This window comes from Eretmochelys imbricata, chromosome 7, assembly GCF_965152235.1.
Source record: "Eretmochelys imbricata isolate rEreImb1 chromosome 7, rEreImb1.hap1, whole genome shotgun sequence".
NCBI classification, from domain to species: Eukaryota; Metazoa; Chordata; order Testudines; family Cheloniidae; genus Eretmochelys; species Eretmochelys imbricata.
In genome coordinates, this window is record NC_135578.1 from 13,476,899 (window position 1) to 13,504,891 (window position 27,993).

Consider the following 27,993-nt stretch of genomic DNA (forward strand, 5'->3'; position numbering starts at 1 on the left):
CCCAGAAATAAAAACATGAAATGATGGAGGGGCGGTGCGGAAATCAGACTCCTAGGGATGGATCCAGCCCCTGAGAGAAGAGACTATTCCTCCCACCTCTGACAGAAGCAGTGAAGTGGGGGTTGGGGGAACAAAAGCTCCACTTGGGCCTCACATCCCACCACACTGCTGGAGCTGTGAAGGTTTACAGCAACTGAGGATCTGCCCTTCTGTTTTATAAATGTTTTGAAACTAGCCTTACCACTAGTCCCACATTTGCTAAGAGAAAAATAACAGAGCAGTGGACACTAGTACATTCCCAATTCTGAATTTGCAGTATGGAGATAGCCACAAAGGTGCTCTTCTTTTAATGCACTTTAAATGTTGTTGAAAGCTAACTTTTAAAATAAGCTGAAGTCCCAAAAGTGTAAATGCTATCATGTATGAGGTAAAAAATTGTCAGTTGTGACTCTAAGACTATTTATTCCCAGCCCAAGAAATAATGGTTATCTTCCATTTCTGCAGCAGTGCAAGGAGAAATTGACACCATCTCAAAAAAAGAGGTCAATTATATATTGGGTAGAAAGGTTGTCATGTGGAAAGGAGATAAAGATCTTCAGCAAGAAAGCAAGAGACCCTGAACACCTTGATGGAGTTTAAATAATTTGGCAAAAATTTTCAGTAAAAGCCTTAACATATCTCAAATTGTCCACCTTAAAACTGCCAGTCACTAAATATGCCTGAAACTTTCAGCCTTAATCTGTCTCTTTACTCACATTAATAGATAAAGACACTAAGTTTTAGAGCAAAATGAATGTTACAATCAAGAATATTCTGACTCTTCAAGGCTTTTTGGTCGCCCTAGTCAAAAGAAGAAATTTTAAGGGAAGGCTTTCTTCTGCCAAGTTCAAAGTAAGCAAAATAATGCACAGCTGATTTAATCTAGGTTTAAAATAAATATCAAGGCTAATAAATAACTATTCTACCACAATACCCAAGCAGTCTTGCTCTTTTCTGCTTCCACTTCCATGTGGATTTATATACCCAGCCCCACGCCCCAAATAGATTCAGCCACTTATTACTAATTATGCTCATCAACACTCTGCAAGGTGCAGTTGCTAAACTACCTGGACTGGGTAGCAAGGTTCAGGAAGGCTGATTGTCATGGGAGGTGCTTTAAATCTATCTCTGCTGCAGTCTCTGTGAGAACTGTCAGCCACATCAGTTACTAACTGGTAATTCTGTGCAATTGTAAAAAGTAGAACAAAAGAAAAAATAAAACAGCAAATCTGAGGATGTTGTCCCTCTTCCCTCCAGTTTTATACAAGTTAAAAAAAGAAGTTGTGACCTTATAAGTAATGGGTGTATTCATGAATGGATAATATATAACAGAAGTAAATAAAAATGCTGTTTAATTAATTCAAATGAAAGCACCAGACAACATGGATGTTAGTTTGCTGGAGCTGATCATTAAGAAAGTTGGATTCTTTTGTTGTTGCACTGGAACCAAAGACCTATTGTCACACTTCTTTACTTTACCAGAATGTGAAACCTGAGGCCTTGTTCCTTCGAACTATTACACAAGAGTTTAACTTTAAACATCTGAGTAGTCCTATAGATCACAGAGGAACTACTCATATGCTTACAGTTAGGCATATGCATAAGTGTTTGCAGGATTGGAATCTAATTCCCTGTATGTAAGTTCACGTTTAGCTTTCCTACTGTGATTTCAGTGGGACTACTCATAGGTGTAGAGTTAAGCACATATGTGTTTTCCATATTAGAGCACTAGTGGAGGCTTTGCTCCGTGTATATTTGAGTACCAGGGCTGACATCCACAAACAGGCTTAGCCCAGGTCTACACTATGAGTTTAAGAAGAATTTAACAGCGTTAGATTGATTCAACCCTGCAACCATCCACACGATGAAGCCATTTTTGTCCACTTAAAGGGCTCTTAAAATTGATTTCTGTACTGCTCCCCAACAAGGGGATTAGCGCTGAAATGGACATTGCTGGGTCGAATTTGGGATAGTGTGGACACAATTCAATGGTATTGGCCTCCGGGAGCAATCCCAAAGTGGTCCATTGTGACTGCTCTGGACAGCACTTTCAACTCAGATGCACTAGCCAGGTACACATTGCTTTGAGCAAAGACCAACCAGCAGTAACTGCTCATAGGAGTTGTCGTTCAGTGCTTATGATGCAGTGGCTGAATATAATCACAATATTTTAATCAAATTGGAACAATTAGACTTTGTAAACTTGTCTGAGAGGCTGGCACATCAGTGTTACATTAAAAATGTGAGGAGAAAATGACATGAGTATATTCCCATTTTGCTGTGGATTTTTTGCTCAGCAAATCCTAAAAGTTTCACACTTCTCTGAATTTGATTTTCCATCATTATTTGCAAGCACACATAGCCAGGGGATTCTCTCCAGGTGTAAAATTGCCATAAGGTTAGCAGAATATTTTTACAACCTAAGGGTAAATTACACTCTGTTCCTACAGTATCCTGGGAATGAGTCCATCTGGTATCGTAGATGATTTTGACGCAAAAGTTTGCAGAAAACCCCATACATGTGGTTGGGACCAAGGTTCTGCTTGCCTGACAATGTTTGATGTGCCACTAAGCAGGATTCGCTCCTATTTAGCCCCATCCAGCAATAGATTACACACTGGGTCTCTGATGGAGCCTATGCATATCCCCAGTAGCTTCATTATAATCAGCTATACTAGGATTTGGGTCAAAGTGGAAAAAATGTCATCCGCTAATATCATAATTCTTCATTCTTTTCAATGTCTACAGCATATTCTGGAGAGTGTGTTTTTCTTTTCAGAACAGCACAAGATCTTTCTAAAGATATTTTGTTAGCTTAAAGTATGAATGAATGATTTGCCTAGTTTTTAATCCATTGTGCGTTAAATGTGGATCTATCTATCTATCTATCTATCTATCTATCTACCTATCTAATCTTTTAGGTGGTCTTACCACATCTAGAAAAGACTAGGTAATTTTATGACAACTTATAATATTTCTTGAAATAAATCTCATATTTCAGGGAATAAGCTTATCGCCTGCAGCGATTCTAAAAGAGCTACAATTCCCCTGACCCATCCTGCCCACCATGTGCGAGACTGCATATTTTGCTAAATGCATTCATATTTCTAAAGCGTGAGACATTGGCTACTGTTGAAGAGAACAACTGAGTAAATAGACTAATAGTGAGATCAGGTATGGAAAATCCTCTATTCCCTAACTTCAGAAATTTTGTTTTATTTTAATTTCATATAGAAGTAGTTACCCCAAAGGGAAATTTCAAAGGTACTGTTCTCCGAACAGAAAAAACAAAACAAAACCCAAAATCCTCATCACTGCTGATGGGTAAAATGTGCATCCCGACATACAACACTGTAGTCCTTACACAACAGTCTCCGGAATTCAATAATTCTTCGGAGACTGTCACAGGTATGTTGATAGCAAGAGGTGTGATTCACATAACTGCATTTTTCACAAAGATCCTGTAGATAAATGAAAAACAAAATAAAAGAAATAAATAAAAAAGATAATTGTGCCTTGGAAGTTGCAAATATGCAGTGAAATGGCCTGCATATTTGCAACTTCCAAGCATTTTAATTTCAGTAGGCCTCATTAGCCAGGGGAGATACTGTCCACTACTTTCTCTGTTCTTTTAGTGCATCTTCACACAACTCCTATCTACTTGTCCAATATTATTCCTGACCAGACTCTTTGCTGAGTTACTGATAGTAATAAAAATGAAGTAAACCCCACATGTGGCAGGCATGGTCTCTGCACACCTTCCTTTCAGTAATACACTAGTTTAATGACTCTGCCTTGAATCTGTTTGGCAGATTCAAAATCTGGTGACAGGCGTGTACATTGTCTAAGTAGTTGTACCTTAACTTTTGCAGAGAAAATAGCTCAGAAAATGTAGTCCTGCATTATAAAAGAAGCAACTGCATATGGAGCTAGCCTGGCAGTCTAGTATTATGCCATACAGGAGAGCTCTAGAATCTGGTCTCTTGCTCTCCAGGGATTTGATCCCATTGAACTCAGTTAAAACTAAGGCTTCCTTTGACCTAAGTGGGAGTTGAATTGGCTGCTTGGCAAGTATGACCCGTGAGGAAGGAAGGAGGGAGGGAGAGAAGGTGGTGGTGGTGAACCTCCAGTTAGAAGACTGGGAGCTCTAATACTACTTCTACTGGGAGAAATGTAGATTCAGATATGATGGAGAAGGGCTTGCCCTTGCTCCCAGATAAGTTAATGGAAAAACTCCCATTGACATTGATAAGCCCAAATGCAATAATGTGATAGGGATGTGGGGAGATGCCTAGCAAAGTGTGTGGTAGCTGAGGCTGACTGGAGACTGCTGAGAAGGAGAGAGAGAAAGCTGACCCTTCTTTGCTGATTCATTAGACTCTGAGATCAGCCTTATGGAAAAGCTCTATATAGCATGAAGCCAGTATGATTTGATAGACATTTAATAGGATTCTGTAGAGTTTTTCTTAAATTACATAGCATTTAGTAGGGAGTAAGATCCTTTCTATAGGTTTTTTGTTTGTTTGTTTGTTTTTTTAATACCACACTATTGATTTCTATAGCAGGAACATAATTTTCCATTACATTCTATGGAATGGCTCATAACCTCTGAACAGGCGTTGGTTTTGTATTTCATTAGAGAGAACAGTGCAAGCTACTGAGTCCATCACAATACTCTGTGAAACAGGGTAGTCTCTGGCACCCTGCACACTGGGGCATTGGTTTAGTATTGCACCAGAAGAGAGAGCCTCTGACTCTGCTGAACTACCTACACCGCTTTCTAGAGTACCCTAGGTTCATCCTGAGACGTGAAGTGGTCTACAAATCCAGTGCTAACTAGGGCTGACTCTCAAAAGTGCAACTGTATAAAAAAGGTTGAAGTGGGGGGAAAACAAAAGTTTAAATGCTTAAGTCCTGCAGCTGAAGTGAAGGGGATATGAACAGAATGGTTGAAAGATGTTGGAAGGTTATTCTAAGAGGTTATTCATCCTTCTCACCCTTCCCCATAGGATGCACACTACACTTGTAAAATTTGATGGAATCACAGTCTCAGCTGACTGCTTGCAATAAACATCATGAGTCACAAATCTACCTAAAATTTGGCTCTTTTCACTTTGGGCATTTACTGTTTAATTCAGATAGAACAAAATTAAAGTCTTATGAGCCAGATATTTAATTGTTTATGTATACAATCCCTAATTTTCACAGACAGATACCTACAGGTAAGCAGGGCTATTTATTGATCTATCTATCTATCTATATATAATAACTGGCAATTCCAAAAAATCAGGGGAAAAAATTCATTTTGGGTCAACTTGATAATACATTTTTTTGAAATTTCAATCAAATGAAAAGAAAAATAGGCATGGGTAGAATGAAGCATTTTATTCAACCTGCAACATTACATTTCAATTTCAATTTTGACTTTTATTAGGGCATTTTTAATTTTTGTAATAAAAGCAATTTCAAAACAAAGTCATTTTGAACCAAAAACCCCTAAACATTTCATTTAAAGAAAGCTGAAACAAAACTCTGTCTTTTTTGGATTATTTTTAACACAAAGAATATGAAAAACCAACTTGAATTTTCAAAAATGTTGATGTTGGAAAACCTGCATTTTTCACCAAAAAAGGTTTTGCCCAGCTTTACATGTGACTGTAAACTAGAGTTTGCATCAGAGTAAGTCCATGCACCAGCTGGCCATGCACACTTCTGAAAATCTGTCCCTATATATCTTTTTAAAGTATGACATTATTTTAGAAATTGCCAATTATTCTTGGTTTATTGTACATCCAAATAGCGTGGTGTAATGTCTAGTAGTAAAACAGGCTTTAGCTACTTAGGGAAAGTGTCCTTGATTGGTCCCCAGAGATGTGTCATTTCTAATTATACTCATATAATGTTGTCGGGTGAGAATGTAAACTCCAACAAACTACTGAAGTTTACAGACTTCTTATCACACCATACTGATGTCATAACTGAAAAACAAATTATGTTTTCAAAAAGGGGGTTGATGATGGGGGGGGGGGATATGTAAAAATGAAGCTGTTGGCAGAATGCTGTTAGCTCATGAATTATACATTTAAGAAAAGCTAAGCTGCTGGATTTTGAAACTTCTGATTTACTGTGTTTTATTAAAAATAGAATTTCAGTACTAGTCCTGCCACTTTTGGAACATGATAGAAAGATCTCTGCAGTCAGCTGTCAAACTCCAGGCAGCAGAAAGGAGCAGCTGTGGCAGAGGCAGACAGAAAACTTAGAAACAGCGGGGAAACAAGAGGAAAGGGGGTGAAAGAAGAGGGTTAGGAGAGAGGGAAGCAAGGAATTCAGTGCTGCATGGGGAGCACAGAGAAGTGAGACATAGAAGTAAGTCGTAAAAGGGTGAGAGTTACAAGAGATCAAGAGGTAGATGGTAGCAAAGGGCATGCACGTTGTCCTATTCTTAAAATAAATTATAGAAAAAAAAAAGTATGTCCATATGAGGCCCTCATGTCCTCCCTTCTTGGGAATATGGTGATATACCCTTAAATCACCCTATTTTTTCTCATGTTGCTTAAAACAGAAGAGAAGGGGCCAATAAAATATTGGGATGAACATGGAACTTGATGTACAGGATTCAGTATACTCCTCCATTTGGGTATTCAGTAATCTTCAAAATAGAGTAAGTTATCTCACAGTATACCTGTGATAATTATAACAGAACTCATGATTTTCTGTTACTGACCCTACGGAAAGAGTTGTTTAGATGCAATAGTAGTAAGGCCAATCTCTTATATGAGCTGTCCCTAGAAGGTGACATAAATGCACGTTAGGTCTTGTTTGATTCCATCAGTAAAGACCAGCACTACACAAACAAGCAGTAGGTATACAATACTGGGTGTTGGTGTGATACCTCTCCCTATTTCTTTCTCTTTCTTATTCCCTGGCAGAGGGGCTGATCCGGGGCACAAACCCCATCTCTTTCCCCGGAGAGAACAAAGGAGAAGTTGACAAAACTGGGTTCCTCTTCCTTTGCTTCATGGATGGCAGGAAGAGCTGCAGGCTTCTTCTTGTTCTCCTTTCTCATTTGTAGGAGATTTCTGGATTTTAAGTTGCCCAACACAGTGATCATCACTTTGAGTGTTATCCCTATTCTAAAACCTAACACCAGCCAAAATTACCAGAACACCAGTCTGTGCAGACAGTGTGTTAGACCAGCTGACAGCTGAAGCCATCAGCAGAATCCAGGTATTTTTCTTAAATCCAAATGTCAGCAACAGTATGGAGATAAGTTAATGGTCTCTGTCCTGATACTCAAAGCCCTTGATGAGATTTGCCATAACTACTTGAGAACTCACCTCTCCCTCCATAATTCTGACCTCCCACAACATATACGTACCACCAGTAGAATAAAACTGTCAAGAATAAAACTGTGTGGAAGATATGTAAATTTCACCAGATCTGAATCTATGAAACTCTCTCTTAGAGCAGACGAGAAGTGCCATAGAACTATCTTCCGAACTAAAAAATAAATTCACACCAAGTTACACACCCAAATATAAATAAGCCATCCTACAAAAACTTATGCTAATATCAAACCATTTCTCCTATGGGGTGGAAAGAAACAGAAAGCAGGATTGTTATTGTTGTTTCTTTTCTCAAATATCTGAAAAGCTTTCAGACACTGTGGTAATGGGGCCACAAATACCTAGAAATAGCTTACAAATGTCTCAAGGAAGAGATGGGATTCAAATAGCCTGCAAATATCTAGATGGATAGCTGGAATAGAAACAAGCTTTTTCTACACACATATAAACACAGTAAGCTTCCAGAATAAATATAAGGATATGTGGGAGCCAAAATGCCATGCAAAGAGCAATAGAACTGTCAGATATTTAGAAGGACAGTATTATAAATGGAAATTACTTACTAAAACAGCTTTTCAGTGGCACTTCAGCACTTTTGTTTCTTCTTCTTGTTGAAGCCAAGAAATAGATTGGCAATAGAAAAAGAAAATGAGTGGTGCACAAAAGTTGGTGAATTTCTGAAAAGCTTTGATTTATGTTTTAGGATGAACAAATGCTTATTTAATCTGAGTTCATACCAAATTTCTCCTGTAAGGATGACTGGATATTTGAAACTGGCTACATTTGGGTTAGGCTCTAACATGGAATAGAGTACATTGGAAAGGATGCGTGATGAATATTTGATGTTTTCCAGACCTTTCCTATGCTTGGATCTTCAATGATAACCCCTTGTATGTTCAGGAGGATAGTCGTCGATTTGTGTCCCAAGAGACAGGAAATCTATACATCGCCAAAGTAGAGCCATCTGATGTGGGCAATTACACCTGTATTGTAACTAATGCTAAATCAGAACAAAGTGTTCGGGGCCCACCCACTCCACTCACCCTCCGTAGTGATGGTAAGTTCTTTTAATGTGACTATCTGGAAAAAAATACAAAACTTATTAAAATCATTTATTTGACTTTGATGTTAGCTATTCATTCTGAGGCAATAATAAATCCCTGTAGACAAATATGCAGATTCATACTTCTTATTTGGATCCTGATCCAAAGATTCCTTTTTACCTTTAGTGGACTTTGGATCAAGTCTTAGTTGGTAAAATGAAGAAAAAGGGTCAGTTTAGGGTTAATTAATAAACTCATCTACAACAAGACAAAACGTAATACAACAGAAAGAAAGCAAAAGAATGCCATTTCCCCATTCTAATTTTATTCTTCCCAGGAAGGCTTATGTTTGGATTTGAATTTGACAAAGCTTTCTAAACTTAAATTCAAGTTATTGCTCAAATATAAAATCCAGAGGTAGCTCAAAACTAAGTGAGTCACTGGAGTGAGAAAAAAACAAATACCTTTTAGGTAGCTGTCTAAATAAATGTTCACAATGGGGAATATATAGCTGGGAAACCTGTTAGCAAAGTTTTTTGATGGCATTGTTTACCTAAATTGTAATCCTTCATACTGCTTTCGAAGTACTCTGATAAACTAACAAAATACAGCAGAAGGTTATGTTCCTAGAATAAATAAAAGACAAATATGCATTATAGGGCAAGATCTGATGGTCTTTTAATTCAGAAGATCAATTTTTGTGTTGTTTGCACAAATACCACAGCCCCCAAACAAATGTATAGCTCTATAGCTCATAAGTTAGTTATTTTATGTAAAACATGGGTACAAACACCCTGTGTTTTGCTCCTATTCTTCTTTGCCCCTTTCTACCAACACGCTCCTTTTTTCCTACCCTCCTTCCTCCATCCACATTTTTTCCATACCTCTTCTGCTCCTTATCTTCTACCCTCTTTCTTTACATTAGGGAGAGTAGGGGCCTGATCCAGAGCATACTGAAATTCATGGGAGTATTTCCATTAACATCAGTGGGGTTTGGATTAGGCCCCAGGCCAGTGATCTCTAAAGCACTGTGCGACAGTGAAGAACAACACACATAATGTTAATGAAATTCTTGTTAAACATAAAAAAAAGAAGCACTGGTTTATAGCCAATATGGAATATGGATGAAGACACTGAACAGATTGAACAGCCCTGTATAGTCAGGAAATTCAGCTTTAAGCATATTGACTAAAAATATAAGCCTACAATCACTGCAATGTTAAACACCCCCAAACAGATCCTATTCACAGTAAGCATTGCAGATGCTAAACCCTTAGTCAGATTTTCCAGAATGCTCAGTACAGAAAATTGGGACCAGATTTTCCAAAACCTTCAGATCCTGTTTAGGTACCTAAATTAAATGATCAGATTTTCAAAAGTTCTCAGTACCCAGCTGCTTTCATTGTTTTCATCTTCGCCCACATCTCATACTGACTATTAACCATCTTGCTTTTTATACTTGACAGCATTGTGGTTAACACTGTTTGTATTAGAAGTCATTGCTCTGAACGGGAGCTTCTGGGTGCTCAGGTTTTTTCAAATATCTTGACCCACAAGTGAAATTTACCCTGGGCAAAACCTATACACTACTTAAGATCCACATAGACTCAAATAATTCCTGGGCCTTGTAGTGGCTGCTTGCACAGGGGTCAAATTTATGCAGAACCCCAGTCCTACTCCCTCTGAAATCATTTGAAAAATGCTGATTGATTCCCATGGGAACAGGATGAGGCTCTAATTTTAGAAATAACCACATCCTTTCTTTTACACTGAAATCCTGTTGTACTAGACAGGTCTCAAACACAACTGGAGTGCTAGCTGTTTTGATGTTCAACAGGTGTGATGGGAGAGTATGAACCAAAGATTGAAGTACGTTTTCCAGAAACAACATATGCAGCGAAGGGTTCATCTGTTAAACTGGAATGCTTTGCCCTTGGAAAGTAAGGAATTTTTGGTTTTGTTTTAATGTTTGTTATTCAACAGTGATAGTCACTGTGAGTTGTGAATATCTTTAGAATGCTGGGTCACGGTGGAGATTTTTTGATTGGTTGTCATCCAAATGTCAAAAATACATAGATAGGTCCTTTAAAAAAAAACAACCCTTATTTTGGTTTATTATTGTTTCTGTATTAAATATTCACAATGATGCAGGCCAGCAAACAAACAAAAATCTGAAGCTGACTTAGTGGCTGGTTTTGTTACAAACTCAGAACTAAGACTGCATTCACTGAAAGGTTCATCAAGCTGTGTAAACCTTGGAAGGAAGCCCAAGCCTTAGTTTAGAACAATCTTGGATTGATTTGCAGTTTTCAGTCAAGATCATGTAAAATACTATGTGAAACCAAATTTTGTGTTCAAATTCACATCTCAAAACAGAACTTGGGATGAACCCATGCCGATTGAAGCTGAACGCATTGTAAGGAACCTTCCAAAATGGAGCTACTGACGTTTGTGCAGTCCACTTTATAACTACTGTTGAGAGGTGCTGATTATCTCTTGAGAGGTGCTAAGGATCAAACCTCACATTATAGTCCATCAGAGTTACAGGTACTCAGCACCCATCAGGACTGGACCATATCCTCTAGGCATAGTATTTATAGGAATCTATTGTGCTTGTCCAAAAGGAGTAGTTGAAGTAGCTTGACTTTCTACCTCATACTTCACAACATGTTGTTCAGTATGACATTCAGTCAGCAATAGAGTGAGCCAGATCCTCAGCTGGTGTAATTCAACTGGTGTAATTCAAATTGGTGCTGTCCCAATTGACACCCTCTGATGATCTGGCCAGTTTCTAAGCTATCCTGTTGCATGATTAATTGGCGTTTTCAAATAAAAAGCATGTTCCTGTTTTGAATATTAAAAGCAATTAACTGACATTTGTAAAGGATAATTACAGATAAACTGGAACTGCTTAGAGATGGAGAAGGTGTTATATCCCCTTCTCATAGTACATCAAATGTTGCTGGGAGTACAGTTCTTCTGAGAGATGATTGGCCCTTTCATCTACAACATGGGTCTTTCTAAGAACAGTGTTTATTAAATGGCATTGAATTGACTGGAACTGCTATGATAAATACATTTTGGGGAAAAAAAATTGTAATGGGAACTTGCTAAACACTGTAGTGAATCTCTTCTTAGATTAGCCATCAATGCTCACTTCACTATAATGATATGCTTTCATCAAACAGCAAGTTATGCAGCTCAATAAAGGGACAACAGGATGAAATTCTATGGCCCGTGTTATACAGGAAGGCAGACTGGATATTCTAAAGGTCCTTTCTGGCCTTAAAATCTATGAACTGCAGGAAACTGCAGTTGATTTGCTTTCCTAATTTTAGTCCTGGTCTACACTGGGCGGGGGAAAGGGTGGTGTAGATTTAAATTACACAACTTCAGCTAGCTGAAGTCAAAGTATTTAGATCTACTTACCGCAGTGTCTTCACTGTGGTAGGTTGACTGCTGATGCTCCCCTGCCGATTCTGCCTAAGCTTCTCACTCTGGTGGAGTATCGGAGTCGACGGGAGAGCACTCGGCAGTCAATTTATTGCGTCTTCACTGGATGCGATAAATCAACCCCCACTGGATCGATCGCTCCGGAGGTAAGTGTAGACATGCCCTTAATCTCCATGTCTAAGGAAGACAAAGATCCCAGGAGAGCACTCAAGATCCTTTCCAACATGTCCTGTAGGGATCTGTGTCAGTTAACGCAATAAATATAAATTAGGTTAAGAAGATCAGAATGTTCCCTGAGTAAATATTTTCTTTAGAAAAGCCCTCAGATTGTTGACTTCTATTTAGTTTTCGTTCACTTTGACAATCTGTTTTAAGGTTGTGAGCTTTTAAATGTTTAGAGCTTTCCGGAGGTTAAAAGGCTGAGTTGTAGAGAAGACAAATTAATCAAATGTTCCTGCAGAAACCACTGTGAGAAGAAGAAAAATAAAATAAATTAACAAAACAAACAAACAAAACTAATAGGAGGAAAAAAATCAACAATTTTTATGACAATTTCTCCCAGATTAGTTTTCTACATTTAACAAATCTGGTTCCGCCTCTGCAAGACTGTGATTTTGCTTTATATACTTACAGTTATGCACATTTAAAGCCTTGATTTAAGAAAGAGTGGGTGAGTCAGTGTTGGCTTTACATTTCAAAGGTTTAAGTAGGAGTTTTATCAGATGTATGGTGAACGTACAACAGAAAGAGATACTGGCTACATGGAGTCATCTCAAAAGGCATGTAAGTTATACATTAAAAAAAATGTTGCCATATTATTTCAGGGAGTCCAAGAAGGGCATAATAATGTGGTGCATGGGGCTTGCTCACATTCTGGGCACTTTGTAAAAAAAGTTAACATGATCTGACTATCCAAAAGGAGGTGAGGCTAAGGCTAAATCCCTTAAACAGTATGGTATTCTCTGAGTTGTGTTTAAAACAGGGAGCAAGTTATAGCTGTTCAAAGCAGCTTCTGCTACTCCACATATGTAATCACAGCTGATATCGGTACTGGTATTGTATCTTTGGGGTACATTCAGTAAGTACCAGTGACTACTGTACAATAATAAATAAATAAATATGGGTATCATTGATACCGTACTGACAATACGTACTGAGTGGAACAAGTGTGTATTGGATGGGTGCTGTTTGGTGTTCAAATCTGTGTAATGGAGTTTTAGGAGAATATTTCCATTATACATTTGCTATAGTACAGATATACTCTCTTTTCTTTCATTCTTGATTTTTTTAAATTGAATTCAGCCATGCACCACATTTCTACCAGCATGTGAATATGTGAAAAGACACCATTCCAGAGTTGACAAGCATGTACGAGAACAGCAGGAAAACAGGATAGTATATGCATCATTCTTAAGCAGGTTACATAGGGCCATTTATTAAAGGAAGTTAGGAGCATAAATATGCAAATATGTGCTCACTAGAATATTCAAAAGCATCAGGGTTCCTAACTCCCCCTGATTTCATCTGAAGTTAGTCACCTAAGTAAAGATGGGCAACATTTTTTGACCAAATTCTTCTGTTTTTTTGGCAAAAATTGCAGATTTAGGTCAACCAAAAATTTAATGAATGTGTGTCAAATTTGCTGAATTGGCCAACCTGTTCACCCACCAGAATAAATAAATAAATTAATAAACAAACAAACAAACAATTCTAAAAAAAAAATCAAAATGTGCTATTTCAACATTTTATAAAGAAAATGTTTTGTTTTTTCCTTTTCAAAATGACTTGGTTTCAAAATTTCCTTTCCCTTTATTTAAATACATATATATTTTAAAACCTCAAAGTCAAAATAAAGCATTTCATTTCAGATCTAACAAAATATTTAGTTTGATCCGGAATGATTTTTTTCAACTTATTCATTTGCCAGTAATTGCAGAAAAAAAAAAAAGTTCATTACAGGTCAACCTGAAACATTTCTTTTTCTGGACCTCTCAGCAAACCAAACAATCACTTCACACACCTCTAAGTGCTTGGGGGAGGATAGCTCAGTGGTTTGAGCATTGGCCTGCACAACTTAAGGTTGTGAGTTCAATCCTTGAGGGGGCCATTTCAGGATCTGGGGCAAAAATTGGGGATTGGCCCTGCTTTGAGCAGGGGGTTGGACTAGATGACCTCCTGAGGTCCCTTCCAACCCTCATATTCTATGATAAGCCTCAGTGCTTTTGAAAATCCCACAAGGTGTGTATAGGCATCTGGCACTTCATATTGTCTAAACATATCAGCTCAACATTTTTTTGAAATATACCTCTTAGATAGCTCAGCTGTTATGAGGTATTGTCTCTCTTAGGATTCAGAACTGCATTCCCATTATCCACTCATATATATTCATACTATTAGTCCACTTGGGTCAGCCAATGCCATCAGCTCTCAATGTCTTTGTGCTGTGTATTACAGAGATCTTTCACATCTAAGCTGGTGATAGACAACCTGCTGTACTTTTGCGCTCCAAAAGCCTTAAATGAAAGTACTTGCACAGTGTTTAGAGAAACACGACCTTTTCCTTTTCTGGAACATAAAACCACACCACTGACTGCTGCTCGCAAAACACATGCGCACTCTAAGAGCGTGAGAACAGAGTTAAGTTTGAACTGTAGACATTGTTTGTATTTTCTGACTTCTGAGTCTTTTGTTCTTAGCCATCCCCTTGTATTAACCCCAGTTTAATGGAGTCTAAATCGCAGTAAGAATGAAGATGTTGACTTATTGGCAATTCTATGATTAGACTTCTCCTTTTTGCTTATATGCAGTGATCTAACATTTCTTTCTAAAAGAATATTGACTTTTTAAATATATCTTTTCCTCACTACAATATTTCCTACACCCTGGACACAGCATGTAAATTAGTATATCAGTGATTGGGACCTCAGGTAATTCTGAAGCATCTCAATTAAGAATTAATCATTTTACCTTTACTGCAATATTTATGGCACAGTGCTGCAAATAACAGTAAAGAACAAGCATTTCCAATTAAAAAATGCTAATAAATATCTCCTTCATTTCTAATTTCATTTTCTTCTGTGTAGCTTTTCAATACTAGCACTGTAGCTGTTAAGAAATAGCCAAAAAAATGGTGTTAGATAAAGACCTTAGCCTCTATGCTATGGCTTTTTATTTTTTTGGTAACACTCTGGGGCTCTGTAAATGATAAATGATCGTTATCTGCTATAACAGATGGCAAAATGAATATAGGTATAAATACATAGAAAGGACATTATAGCTGAAATGTTGACCCTTAACTCTAGTGTGCTGGTGGGTGCCACATATATAATAATTGAGAGTGAGAAAACAATACCATGTAAAAAATTTCAGATACTGAAATCTGCCAGAAACTAATAACAGAGATCAAATTCATCCAGTGACTTAAAAAACTAAAGGACTAGTGGGGAAGCCTGGGGGTGGGGGTGATCATTAGAATTATTTTGCCTCCAGAGGTAAAGTCTCTTGTTGAAGACCTGCAGTCAAGCAAGAAACAAAAGAAAAAGTTCAGGTAATAAGTACAGCTGCATAATAAATTGTCAGTACTAGAAAGAATGATTTACCATTAATTGTAATTAATGGACTTAATAATTCATGACTTCAAAATCCATTAGTCTTGATTTGGTTGTGTTTTCCTTAGTAGTGGTGATTCAAGAAAAAATGTCATGATAGTTTAGATCAAGATAATTAAGGTGGTGTATTTATTATTATATATACACAAGGAATGATAATACATTAACAAGTGGGATAGTAATGGACTGGTGTTATTTTGATGTAAATGCAGGGTACATCCGATGATGTCCGGGGATTTACTCTTCTTGTAAACGAGCGTAACTCGAGTCTGAAACTGTCTCGATTATTATTATTTATTACAGAAGGATTAAAAAACATTAGGTGACAGTGAGAATTAGAAATGACAAAAGACCTAGAAAGAGGTTTTATTGTATAAAAAATTGTTTTTCTATCTCTAGTTATAAGTGAAAATAAACGTTGTGCCCATTATCTTTTGGTTGTATGGTTCTGGAAAATTGAAGGTCAAAGGATAAATTTAGCTTCCTCTGTCTCTTACATTATTTGACTAATCACTGGTGCCGGAACTTGCCCCTCCCTCAACTTGTCCCCCGCAGATTTTTTTCCATCCAGCAGAATAATAGATTCTGGCGGGAGGGTGCTGCTATTATACCTTTCACCCAGCAGAGGCTGCTGTGTTGTTAGAAGAGCGGGCAGCTGGCTTACTACCAGAGCAGCCACCTTCAGAGAAAGAGGGGGTACTTTGGCTCCCCCCCGCAACTTCTACAAAGGTGTTCGTGCCCTAGGTTATAATAGATATAACCAATAGTGAAGTACCAGACTGAAGAAAGACCAATTAATATACTGCGGGGGGAGGGGGGGTGGAATCCTTCCAGAACTCTGCTTCACTGACACTTTGGCTGCCAAGAAAAAGGCAATTTTTTGTCACAATAGATCTCAGAAATCAGCAAGTTGAATTGCCAAGAACGTGAAGGTGGACAGAGCATCAATATTAGATTAACTTGGTTGAGGCGGTTTTCTGGTAGATGGAGAAGCTGCATGTAAGTTAGCTGTTCACAAAATATTTGAAGGACAGGAATGTACTTCCAAGCTAAAAACCAACATTAATATCAAATTATAAAAGAAGCATGAAGGATCCCATAATTAGTGGTGAATGGAGCAGGCAGTATTCCATCAAGTTTGGAGCAGGCAGCATTCAAAAGTAATTTTCAAATCATGAATCATCTACTGACAGTGAATTGTATGCTGGAGAATACAACAAGACTCTGTGTATAGCTTCCCCAGACCATGAAGGAACCTTTGACTTTTAGATGGAAAATAAATTAATATTGAAAGTGTTGGATGATTGGGTGGGTTGGGGGACACAAATATCTTGCATCTCCATCAGAGGAATAGCAGTTACATTTATGATTAACTAGAAGGGTGAACAGAATAAGACAAATGAAGCATTTAAATGTGTTTTAGTTTCATCATTTTGCACAGAAGGAAACTGAAATTCAGAAGAGTTACTTGACTAAATTCCCGTGGCCACACAGCAACTCAGTGGCAGAACTGAGTTCTAAACTTCTGAGTTCCAGCATTGTGTTCATTTTACTGAACAACATTACATCCATGCGACATTAAAGGTCACATTTTAGAATTAACTGTATCAATAGTGCTAGATATTCTTACTTTCATTTTGAAAGGGTTTACTGCAATAAAGGCTCAGACACATTGCCTTTAACGCCAGAAGGGACCATCATGATCATCTAGTCTGACCTCCTGCACATTACAGGCCACAGAACCTCACCCACCCACTCCTATAGTAGGCCCATAGCTCTGGTTGAGTTACTGAAGTCCTCAAATCTTGACATGAAGACTTCACATTACAGAGAATCCACCATTTACTCTAGTTTAAATTTGCAATGACCCAGACCCCATGCTTCAAAGGAAGGCAGAAGCCACCCAGGATCTCTGACAATCTGACCTGGGATAAAATTTCTTCTTAACTCCAAATATGGTCATCAGTTAGACCCTGGGCATGTGGGCAAAACCCATCTGCCAAACACCTGGGAAAGAATTCTCTGTAGCAACTAAGAGCCCTCCTCCTCTATTGTCCCATCTCCAGCTATTGGGGATATTTGCTAATAGTGGTCATGGATGGGCTGTATGTCTTTAGTCCCATCATACCAACCCTATTATAAACTTATCAAGCTTAATCTTAAAATAAGTTAGTTTTTTCTTGTCCTCTTCTAGAGTTTCACTCCTTTGATAGGTAGGAACCTTCACCTAATTTCAGTTTGGTGGCTGAACAAAACAAATGGAAAAAAAATCATTTCAGGTCAAACTGAAACAAAAATGTTTCAATTTTTTCAGCAAAACTAAATGTCAGAACAGTTTTGTTTTGATTTTGAGTTTTTAAAAAGCATTTTAATATTTATGTTTTTGATAAAATGAGGGAACTTCCAAAATGAGACACCTTTCCAGAAATGCTTTTTCACCCTGACCTGGGCCAAATGGGAATAGGAGCATGCTTACTTGTGAAAATAAACAAAATGGCTCCCGAAACAAAGTGGCACACATACTGCAAATGCAAAATTCACTTGTATTCTGACTGGCAGTAACCCTGTTCATAGCCATTTCCCATATAGATTATCTCTGCTAACATCAGGAATAATACTTTTGGGAGCTTGTGTATATGGCCATTGCTGGATCAGAGAACATACAAGCACATACATGGGGACCATATAGCTCAGGCCCTTGGAATCATAACCCAGAACACTTATCATGGGGGGTTCCCCATCATCTTGCCACAGTTTTTGGTCAGAGATAGCATTGTGTCTATACTCTCCAAACATGCTTACTAACTATATAAAAAACGTACAAGGTCTAGCTAACTCTACACACTGGTACTCTGCTAGGATCTGGTGGCTTCTGAAATAGAAGACATGGAGGATCACTAGAAGGCTCCTGTAGTGGGGCAGTCATCCTCCTCTGGCTCAGAAGGGGTTAAAAGTCAGCACTTGGAGAGGGCTGGGGTGGAGAGCCAATCAAAAAAGGCTGGGAGGCAGACAATCAGGGCCAGGCCTATAAAAGGACTGCAGGGCCAGAAGGCAGTCAGTCTCTCTCCAGCTTTGGAGGCAGATGGACCTGGCTGCCTGAAGGACCAAAGGATACCTTGGACAGCATAGTGCTGGGGAAGGGCAGGAGGAGCTGAGGGAGCTCCAGCCTGGCAAACCCCCAGGCAGAGGCCTCGCTGTCAGGGCTGGAAGAGGTATTAGGGCTGTGGGGAGGCAGCCAGGGAAGGAAGAGGCAGCAGGTCCAACCCCCTGGCTGATGATGAGTGGTCACTTCAGACTGCAGCTTGCCCTTGTGGGAAGGGGCTAGATGAAGACTGGCAATGGGTCACTGAGGTGAGGTGGGCTTAGGAGATTGGGGTTCCATGGGGAGGGGAAGACCCCGAGTGTGGGAGCACTGCTGTGGGGCAGTACCCAGGAGAAGGGGCACCATGGGCTGGGAGGGATGCAGGGCCTGAAGTACAGAGGTGGAGACCAGGAAGCAGGCACTGGTAGGGAGACACCAGCCAGCAGGAGTTCCAATGTGCAACAAATGGGTTGGACAATTTCTAGCTCACACTCCTGATTCAGGGAATGGATATTTTTGTTGATGCTCTGCACATTAACTGCTAGAGACAACAGATCCTTAGCATTACATCAGCAGTTACAAACTCCAGAGGGATCATCTCCATCTCCCTGTTGTACTGCTTGAGGTGGATCACTTGATTCTTGTCACACTTCTGACCAAACATCTCCTGCAGAGGAATGGAAGCCTCAGCTGCTCTCCAAGTAATAAAGCGGAATGATTGGAAGCTTGAGCCCTTTAATTATTATGCCCTTTGGAACTTAATTCTTTCGTGAGTCAGTATTTGATGCAGACATTATAGGAGCTTTCAAATCTCAGCTTTGTCTCATTTGTTTAACCAGGCATGGTTTTAATTATCTAAGCTGTAAATTTAATTTTATTGTGAAATGCCCAGAGATGCACAGCATGAAAGATGCGACGAAAGTACAGTGTGATCGGCTGGCTGTTAGGCTATCTGTGCCTTCATTTCATGATGAGATGGAACTTTCCTATTGGTGCAGATTATGGTGTTACAAACACATTTAAATTGAGGCCCAGTGTGATAAGACTTATCCTCCAAAATAAAGTATTTTTTGTCTTCTTTTCTAATTTAGTAACTTATGGATGCATGAGTCCGCAGTCTGTGCTGTAGAATATGAATAAAAGTAGTAGCTGTGGCCAGTGGCCCTAGGTGCTCTGGAGCTTTCAGACAAACTATAGATTTATGTTCACAGACCTGCACGCATTTATATACTGTGCTTTCTTATTTTGGAAGAAGAGATAGAGACTTTGCTGTCTGTGAAGTGTAATACATTTTAAAATTGTCCTCATTGTTCTTAGGCTAAAATAAGTAATTGTTTAGGGCGGGGAAGATTTGTAATGTCATTTAAATCTGTAGAAACCAGATAAAAAGCTGCCTTGTGCAAAAAATAGTGATTGAAGACATGGAAAGTCCATGCTAATGAGTTACCAGAAAAGCCAATCGAGAAATGCAAACCTTCTCAAACGGCCCAGATAATGCAGATTCTATTTATGTATGTTAGGCCCATAACAGAAACACTGATCCTACTATAGACTGTAACAGCAGTCATTTAACCTATAATTTGGCTTGAAGAAGGTCTGCTGGAACTGCTGTCCTCGTAAATGAATTCTCTCTCTTTTGATAAAACTAGGCCACTCGCTCAGTCTAAACCTCTACTATGAGAGAACAAAGTACTGTTGAGTATTTATTGCAATTACTAATGTAAATAGTGCAAAGTTGATAAGCCAAATGCTGAGTTTTACTTCTGTCATCCTCAAAAAGAAAAGGAGTATTTGTGGCACCTTAGAGACTAACCAATTTATTTGAGCATAAGCTTTCGTGAGCTACAGCTCACTTCATCGGATGCATACTGTGGAAACTGCAGAAGACATTATATACACAGAGACCATGAAACAATACCTCCTCCCACCCCACTCTCCTGCTGGTAATAGCTTATCTAAAGTGATCACTCTCCTTACAATGTGTATGATGATCAAGTTGGGCCATTTCCAGCACAAATCCAGGTTTTCTCACCCTCCGCCCCCTCCCCTCCCCCCACACAAACTCACTCTCCTGCTGGTAATAGCCCATCCAAAGTGACCACTCTCTTTACAATGTGTATGATAATCAAGGTGGGCCATTTCCAGCACAAATCCAGGTTTTCTCACCCCCACCCCCATACACACAAAAACTCACTCTCCTGCTGGTAATAGTTCATCCAAAGTGACCACTCTCCCTACAATGTGCATGATAATCAAGGTGGGCCATTTCCAGCACAAATCCAAGTTTAACCAGAACGTCGGGGGGGGGGGGGGGGTAGGAAAAAACAAGGGGAAATAGGCTACCTTGCATAATGACTTAGCCACTCCCAGTCTCTATTTAAGCCTAAATTAATAGTATCCAATTTGCAAATGAATTCCAATTCAGCAGTTTCTCGCTGGAGTCTGGATTTGAAGTTTTTTTGTTTTAAGATAGCAACCTTCATGTCTGTAATTGCGTGACCAGAGAGATTGAAGTGTTCTCCGACTGGTTTATGAATGTTATAATTCTTGACATCTGATTTGTGTCCATTTATTCTTTTACGTAGAGACTGTCCAGTTTGACCAATGTACATGGCAGAGGGGCGTTGCTGGCACATGATGGCATAGATCACATTGGTGGATGTGCAGGTGAACGAGCCTCTGATAGTGTGGCTGATGTGATTAGGCCCTGTGATGGTGTCCCCTGAATAGATATGTGGGCACAGTTGGCAACGGGCTTTGTTGCAAGGATAGGTTCCTGGGTTAGTGGTTCTGTTGTGCGGTATGTGGTTGTTGGTGAGTATTTGCTTCAGGTTGGGGGGCTGTCTGTAGGCAAGGACTGGCCTGTCTCCCAAGATTTGTGAGAGTATGTTGGGTCATCCTTCAGGATAGGTTGTAGATCCTTAATAATGCGATGGAGGGGTTTTAGTTGGGGGCTGAAGGTGACGGCTAGTGGCGTTCTGTTATTTTCTTTGTTAGGCCTGTCCTGTAGTAGGTGACTTCTGGGAACTCTTCTGGCTCTATCAATCTGTTTCTTCACTTCCGCAGGTGGGTATTGTAGTTGTAAGAATGCTTGATAGAGATCTTGTAGGTGTTTGTCTCTGTCTGAGGGGTTGGAGCAAATGCGGTTGTATCGCAGAGCTTGGCTGTAGACAATGGATCGTGTGGGGTGGTCAGGGTGAAAGCTGGAGGCATGTAGGTAGGAATAGCGGTCAGTAGGTTTCCGGTATAGGGTGGTGTTTATGTGACCATTGTTTATTAGCACTGTAGTGTCCAGGAAGTGGATCTCTTGTGTGGACTGGACCAGGCTGAGGTTGATGGTGGGATGGAAATTCTGTCATCCTGTAATAGTTCACAGGAGAAGAGAAATGCATTTCAAATCATGTTGGTACAAAGGAAAGGGGGGCGGGGCGGGGCAAAAGGAGATTTTGTCTTGAAAGATCCCCAAGGAAGTAATTATAAGGCTCTGGTATGGATAAGGAAAACAGGAGGACATCTTCAGCTCAGGCCTTGCTAAACCTTTGAGTTGACAGATTGACTGCAGAGGCATTTTTCCACAGTGCCCTTCCTCTGGCCTTGGTGTCTGCTGAACACTTTCCTTATTCATGAATAGTGATTGCTCAGATAAAACAAACCACTAATCGGGTAGGAAATATTTAAATAATCATTTCTGGATAACAAAGTATGAGTGAATACACTTAATAGTTTTTCTTTTTTTTTTTTTGTCTTCTTTTACCCCCTCCCCCCAATGGTCCCTACTTTCTCTTCATCTGTTTGCCAGCTAACCCCCACCACAGAAGATACAGTTTTTAAAAGTTTAACAATTCACCTATTGTTTAATATGCAATACCATTTTTAAAAGCCTGCCATGGTCTCCTGCCTGTTATCAATGGTTTCAGTCAATCTATAGCAAGATCCACTGCAACTAATCTTTTTCATAATCTTGATCACAATAATGAGGGGCCAGGCCTTTTCTGCACACTAACTGCAATTTTCACGTGAGTTTAAGAAGCAGTGTGTTTTGCAATAATCCAGTGCATGGAAGCAGATTCCTGGACAACAGTGAGCTGGTCTACATCAGCAAAAAAGAGTATAACCTCCTGCAGAACCACAAATAATAAAAGCAATCATTTAACTTTGTAATAAAATTAATCAGTTTACAGCCACTGCTATCTGACCATCCAGAAGAGACTTGGGGCCCCAAAAGTGCTGTAGGTTACAATCCTGCACAACAAAAGAGGGCATAGCACATTAATTGTGGGCACTGATAAAATCTTGCTTGCTTCCTCCAGGTGCTTCCCTTGCTACTGACATTACCACAGTTTTAATTCAGTTAAGACTCCTTCAGGTAGCTCTCAGCCATTCCCCAGTCTCACTTAGAGTAACTTGTTTAGCTACATTGGAGGGGTCAGATTAGAATCATATATATACACACTCAGGACTGTGGCTAAATGCCACAGTCAGGCCCAGAGTGAATTGCGTATAGACGCACACTGGCTGTGTAAGCAGCATAGTTATGATGAAATACTAAGATAGCTGGATAGATCACAGAATTCTCTAATAGCTCTTAGAGGGTTTTCAGCTAAAGTTCTGGTCTTGATGCTATACTTTTCTGTTTCATATAGCAGAAAGGAGCTTAGGTTAGAAGTCGTTCTGCTGCACAACTTATCAACTTCTGCCAGGACTAGATTGCTGAAAACATTTGCAAAGTTTTCAGTGCATCTGGTCTTAGTTTTGAGTTCACAATGGTACCCAAACCAAGTGAGGTTTGCATGATTTTGTCTTTCATTATATTTCATGGTGCTCTAACTGTAAATTGTTGTGTGCACATTTGTTTTTTCCTACTTAGATAACTATATTTCCATACAGATAACATTTGACCTCTCTCTCAATATAATTAGACACAGACTCATACACACTATAGCTTCTACTCTACAAGTGGATACAGGTCAGTGACCCTGACTCTCAGAGCCCAAGCTTTAGAGTCCTCCCTGCGAGGTGGAAGGGTCGCAAAGCTTGGGCTGCAGCCCAGGCTCCAACGTCTACACCGCAGTTAAACAGCCTGAGCCCTGTGAGCCTGAGTCAGCCAGTTGTGAGGTTTTATTAGCAGGACAGACATACACAATGAGGCTCCATGCAGGAGCACAGATCTGCCCATGAAGATGAACGTGCAGAATCGGGACATATACTTACTGGTCCCTTGGAACATGTATACAACAAGTTACACAAAATATATTTGTTGCCATTGTAAATTTTAGTACGGAATATTTTCTGATGACATTACTAGCCACAGGGAAGAAAAATAAATAAAACCCTCCAGCATTCAGTCAAAGCCTCTTCAAAAAGCTGTTCCCAGTGTAACAGATCTTCTACAATGGAAAAGCAGCTTACTTTACTTTTCAGTACCATGAAAGGCAACCTTGAAATGCAAGACTATTAATATTTCAAAGTGTTCTGGTGACACAATAAATCATGAAGGTGAAGCGTGTATTGTCTGTGATATTACCAGAAACTCAAGAAGCATTTATAGCCTTGTTCACACTTGACTATTTTTTATCATATAGAATACATTGATCCAAACGTAAATGGAAACGATAAAAAGCTATAAAATGCGAAACAAGGAAATATTCTCCCTTGTCTCTTTACCTTCTTCCTGACACAGTCACTCATCCTCTTTTCCTGTTCTTTGCTCATTTCTCTTTTTTTTTGTACTCTCCCTTCACTACATCTTTTTATGTCCTTATTTACAGCTCTTCATTCCTCCTTTGTGGTCCTGTCTGAAGTTTCATCATTCTGATTAGCGAGGAGTATCCGAAATGGTGCAGATTGGTTGGTTTTGTTCTGAAAATCAACCAATAATTCAGATGCTTGCATGAAGATTAGCTGCCCTTTCAAGCTTACTGAGCTCTCTCCTCCCACAATCTCCTTTCTCTCTCTCTCTCTCTCAGGTATCAGATGGCAGGATTTGGTCCTAAAAGTTGAGCAGATCTGGGTGAAGCAGTACTGGCTGAGGCTGGAATTTTCAAAAGCACTTAAGGGACTTAGGAACACACTTCCAATGACTTAGGAACACACTTCCAATTGCCTGTCAATCGGATCTGTGCTTCTAAGTCGCTTGGATGCCTCTGAAAATCCCATCCTTGGAGACCACTTTAAATAAAACTTTTAGAAATGTGCAAGTGTTTTTAAAATTTATTTAAAATCCTTCCTTCTTCCCCCTGCAGTTATTGTTAAGGGATTACACTTTATCTTTTCTCTGATGTATTGATTGAACTATCCCCACATCTAATGCAGTATAATTATTTAGTCCAGTTCCCAGTATTAGCTGGAAGAGGAGTGATGGACACCCATTGGCAAGGAAAATCAAACACTACAAATCCAAAGGAGTCCTTGAAATCCCAGATTTTCAGCAGGAAGATGAAGGCTTTTATGAGTGTATTGCAGGAAACATTCGAGGAAGAAACATTGCAAGAGGTCAACTAATAATCTATGGTGAGCAAATGGAATTGTTTTTACATTAGAGTATGTTAGCATTTCAAAATAGTCTGTACAAGACTAAGATAATGAAGTCCGTTAGCCCCTTGCCAGGAGATATCAGTGAAGAATACAGTTTCAGGTTAAGCTGATTAATAAAAGGATTGGAGGTTTGAAATGACCTCTGAATTACAATTTGAACTTCAGCGAGTACAAGATATTGTGTATTAGTATCAGATTGAAAAATGTGGGCTGTGCCATGCTGCAGCTATGAAAGTTAATATAAGGCAGAAAGAAATCTCATGTATTTACATGAAACATTAAGGGATGGACAGAGAATTTACTCTCAGCCCATATCATGGGGGCAGCATGTAGCTGTGATGTCCCATGAACATAGGGAAGGAACTGTGACCCTCTGATCTATACCAGTAGCAGATTCCTTCACCTACCATCCCGGTTTAGCTGTGTTGACCAACGTGTTGTAGAAGGGAGTCATTCTCCAACTACCCCCTTGCCCACCTGCACAGAAGTGTAGAGTAGCAGCCCTATGAAACCAATCACTACTCCTATTCTATGACCCATGATGCATGTAGCCCTCACAGGAAAATCAGGGGGCATCCTATCACCTTTGTTCTCATGCATGGGTACACAGGACAAACCCACATTCTTTCCCTAAATAGCAAAGTATGGCACTCTTCTTTATAGGCCGGAAATAATTTAAAAGTAAGGAGAGTAAAGAAAAAAACAGGACAATGAGAAAGAATCATTCCAAACTAAGCTCTCTGATCCTGCAGGTGGCTCTATGTCAGCAGACACTTCTTTCTTTCTTTTGGAAACTTTCATTCTAATGTACAGAGTCTGGTTTAGCTGACAGGCTAACAATCTCCTGGTTAATGTCAAAGCACAGGTTTATGCCAGGAATAGAACAGTTTGCTGCTGCTTTAATTGTTGTTGACGGTGATGCTTTGATTGGGGTTGTTTTGTTCTCATTGTCTAGTTGTTTTCATGGAATGTGAATCAAATGGTTGGATTACATTTAGCAGATTACCTTGCCAGGACTAATAACTACAAATTTAATTATACAATTATGAATGGAGTAAATGCAATTAAGATTGCAAGCTTATTAATTGTGCTTTGCAGTTTCATTCATAATTGTTGGTAGGCCATGAAACGTATATAAATAGCATAGATATTTTCACAAGCATTTTTCATGATTTTATAAGCAGGCTGGCATGATTTGTGTGATTTACTTCCTCATGCTTAATTCCCACACTGTTGCAGAATGTTCTGTCCATTCCCTCTACCCTGTATCTGTCTGGTCTATTTAGACTAAGTTCTTTGGGACAGGAACGGTCTGTGACATTGTGTTTGTACAGTGCCTAGCACAATGGGCTCCATTCTTGGTTAGTCCTCCGGCACTGCTGTAATAAATATGATTCACAATTAACAGTAAGCATGGTCACCTTTTACCATCTTGTTCTTTTATTACAAATGCACATTCCCAGTGCAGGGACTGGACTCTAAGAGTGGTTTGCATCCAGGGATGAACAATTTGGGGACACAGAGTCAGGATTCAACCAATAACTAGCTGTGTATCAGGAATAACACTGAAGGATATTTTGTCAAAGTATCATGTTCTGATCATCCCCTGAAAATACAGTGATCTTTGTTAATTAAGGTAGGACTGCGATTGGCCCTTACAATGGAGAGTGAGATGGTATGTGCACAAAGAGCCTCTCTATGTTTTGAACACGCTGCCCAAGAGTCTCTTACAGGAGAACACAGTGACGGCTCCCTGTGTATGCCTCTCAGGGATGCCTATCAGCTCAAAGAAGGCGAACAGTAGCAAGGAATAAGAGGGATTGTGCGCCTGCTCTCCTCTGTGCTAGTCTCTGGAGTAGGATCAGCCCACCAGGGAGAGCAGATGTCATCATCCTGTCACAGTCCCCTGGTTCACTGAAGAGTTCACAGAGGGATATCTCCCAGTGTACCCCCCAAGGATGCAGTTTGTTATTTATTATTACTTAGGGTGACCAGATGTCCCGATTTTATAAGGACAGTCCCAATAGTTGGGGCTTTTTTTATATATGGGCTCCTATTATCCCCCACCCCCATCTGGATTTTTCACGCTTGCTATCTGGTCCCCCTATTATTACCTGTATTATTACTGTAGTGCTTAGGAGCCCCAGTCATATTCCAGGATCCTATTGTGCTAGCCGCTGTACAAACATAGAACAAATAGATGGTCCCTACCCAGAGAGTTTATGATCCAAGCATAAGACAAAAGACAACAGATGGATACAGACAGATCGGGGAGTACAAGGAATCAATGAGACAATATTGGTCCATGTGAAAGGCTGTAAACTGAGCAAACCAAAAGCCTAGCTTCTATTTACAATGCTTTGCACTTTTTGTCTTGTTAATACAGCACTCCCTGAATGGGATAAAAAAATCCAAAATGCCTATCTGTCTCTCTATGACAGCTTGTTTTGGGAATGTAAAGCAAGTGGAAAACCAAGTCCTTCCTACAGTTGGTTAAAAAATGGCCAACCCCTTATGCCAGAGGTAAGATACATTTTTTACATTGTTTAGCAGATGGGTTTGACTTTGGCTTTTCTAAAGAAAAAAACAAAAAACAAAAACACCTGATCATTTTGTGAGTATTGTTGCCCCTTCTTAAGTGGAATTATCCAGTCTGTCTTTGAAGAAGGAGATGTTATTTACAGCCTGCCATTTTCTAATGGTATTCTTTTAATAAAAGAGGGATAAAATACTCTAAAGTCTCACTAATATTTTTCACCGTAGTTACAGTACATTGTAAATGGAATACTTCAGGCAACAAAATGTAGAATGTTATTGCTCAATGGACTAAATGGATAGTTTGCAGGTGAATGTACGGTGAGTGTAATAAAATATTCACTCTTTCACAG

At 39.4% G+C, this 27,993-nt stretch overlaps 1 protein-coding gene across 1 annotated transcript in view; it reads left to right on the top strand.

Annotated features, from left to right (window-relative positions):
- LOC144267328 (contactin-6-like) overlaps positions 1 to 27,993 on the top strand; it is a 139,169-nt gene that overhangs the window by 47,124 nt on the left and 64,052 nt on the right. Inside the window, exons 5-8 of the mRNA XM_077821198.1 lie at positions 8,239 to 8,442; positions 10,266 to 10,368; positions 24,897 to 25,081; positions 27,492 to 27,628. Coding sequence (XP_077677324.1) covers positions 8,239 to 8,442; positions 10,266 to 10,368; positions 24,897 to 25,081; positions 27,492 to 27,628 — 629 coding nt within the window. The remainder of the gene's footprint in view (positions 1 to 8,238; positions 8,443 to 10,265; positions 10,369 to 24,896; positions 25,082 to 27,491; positions 27,629 to 27,993) is intronic.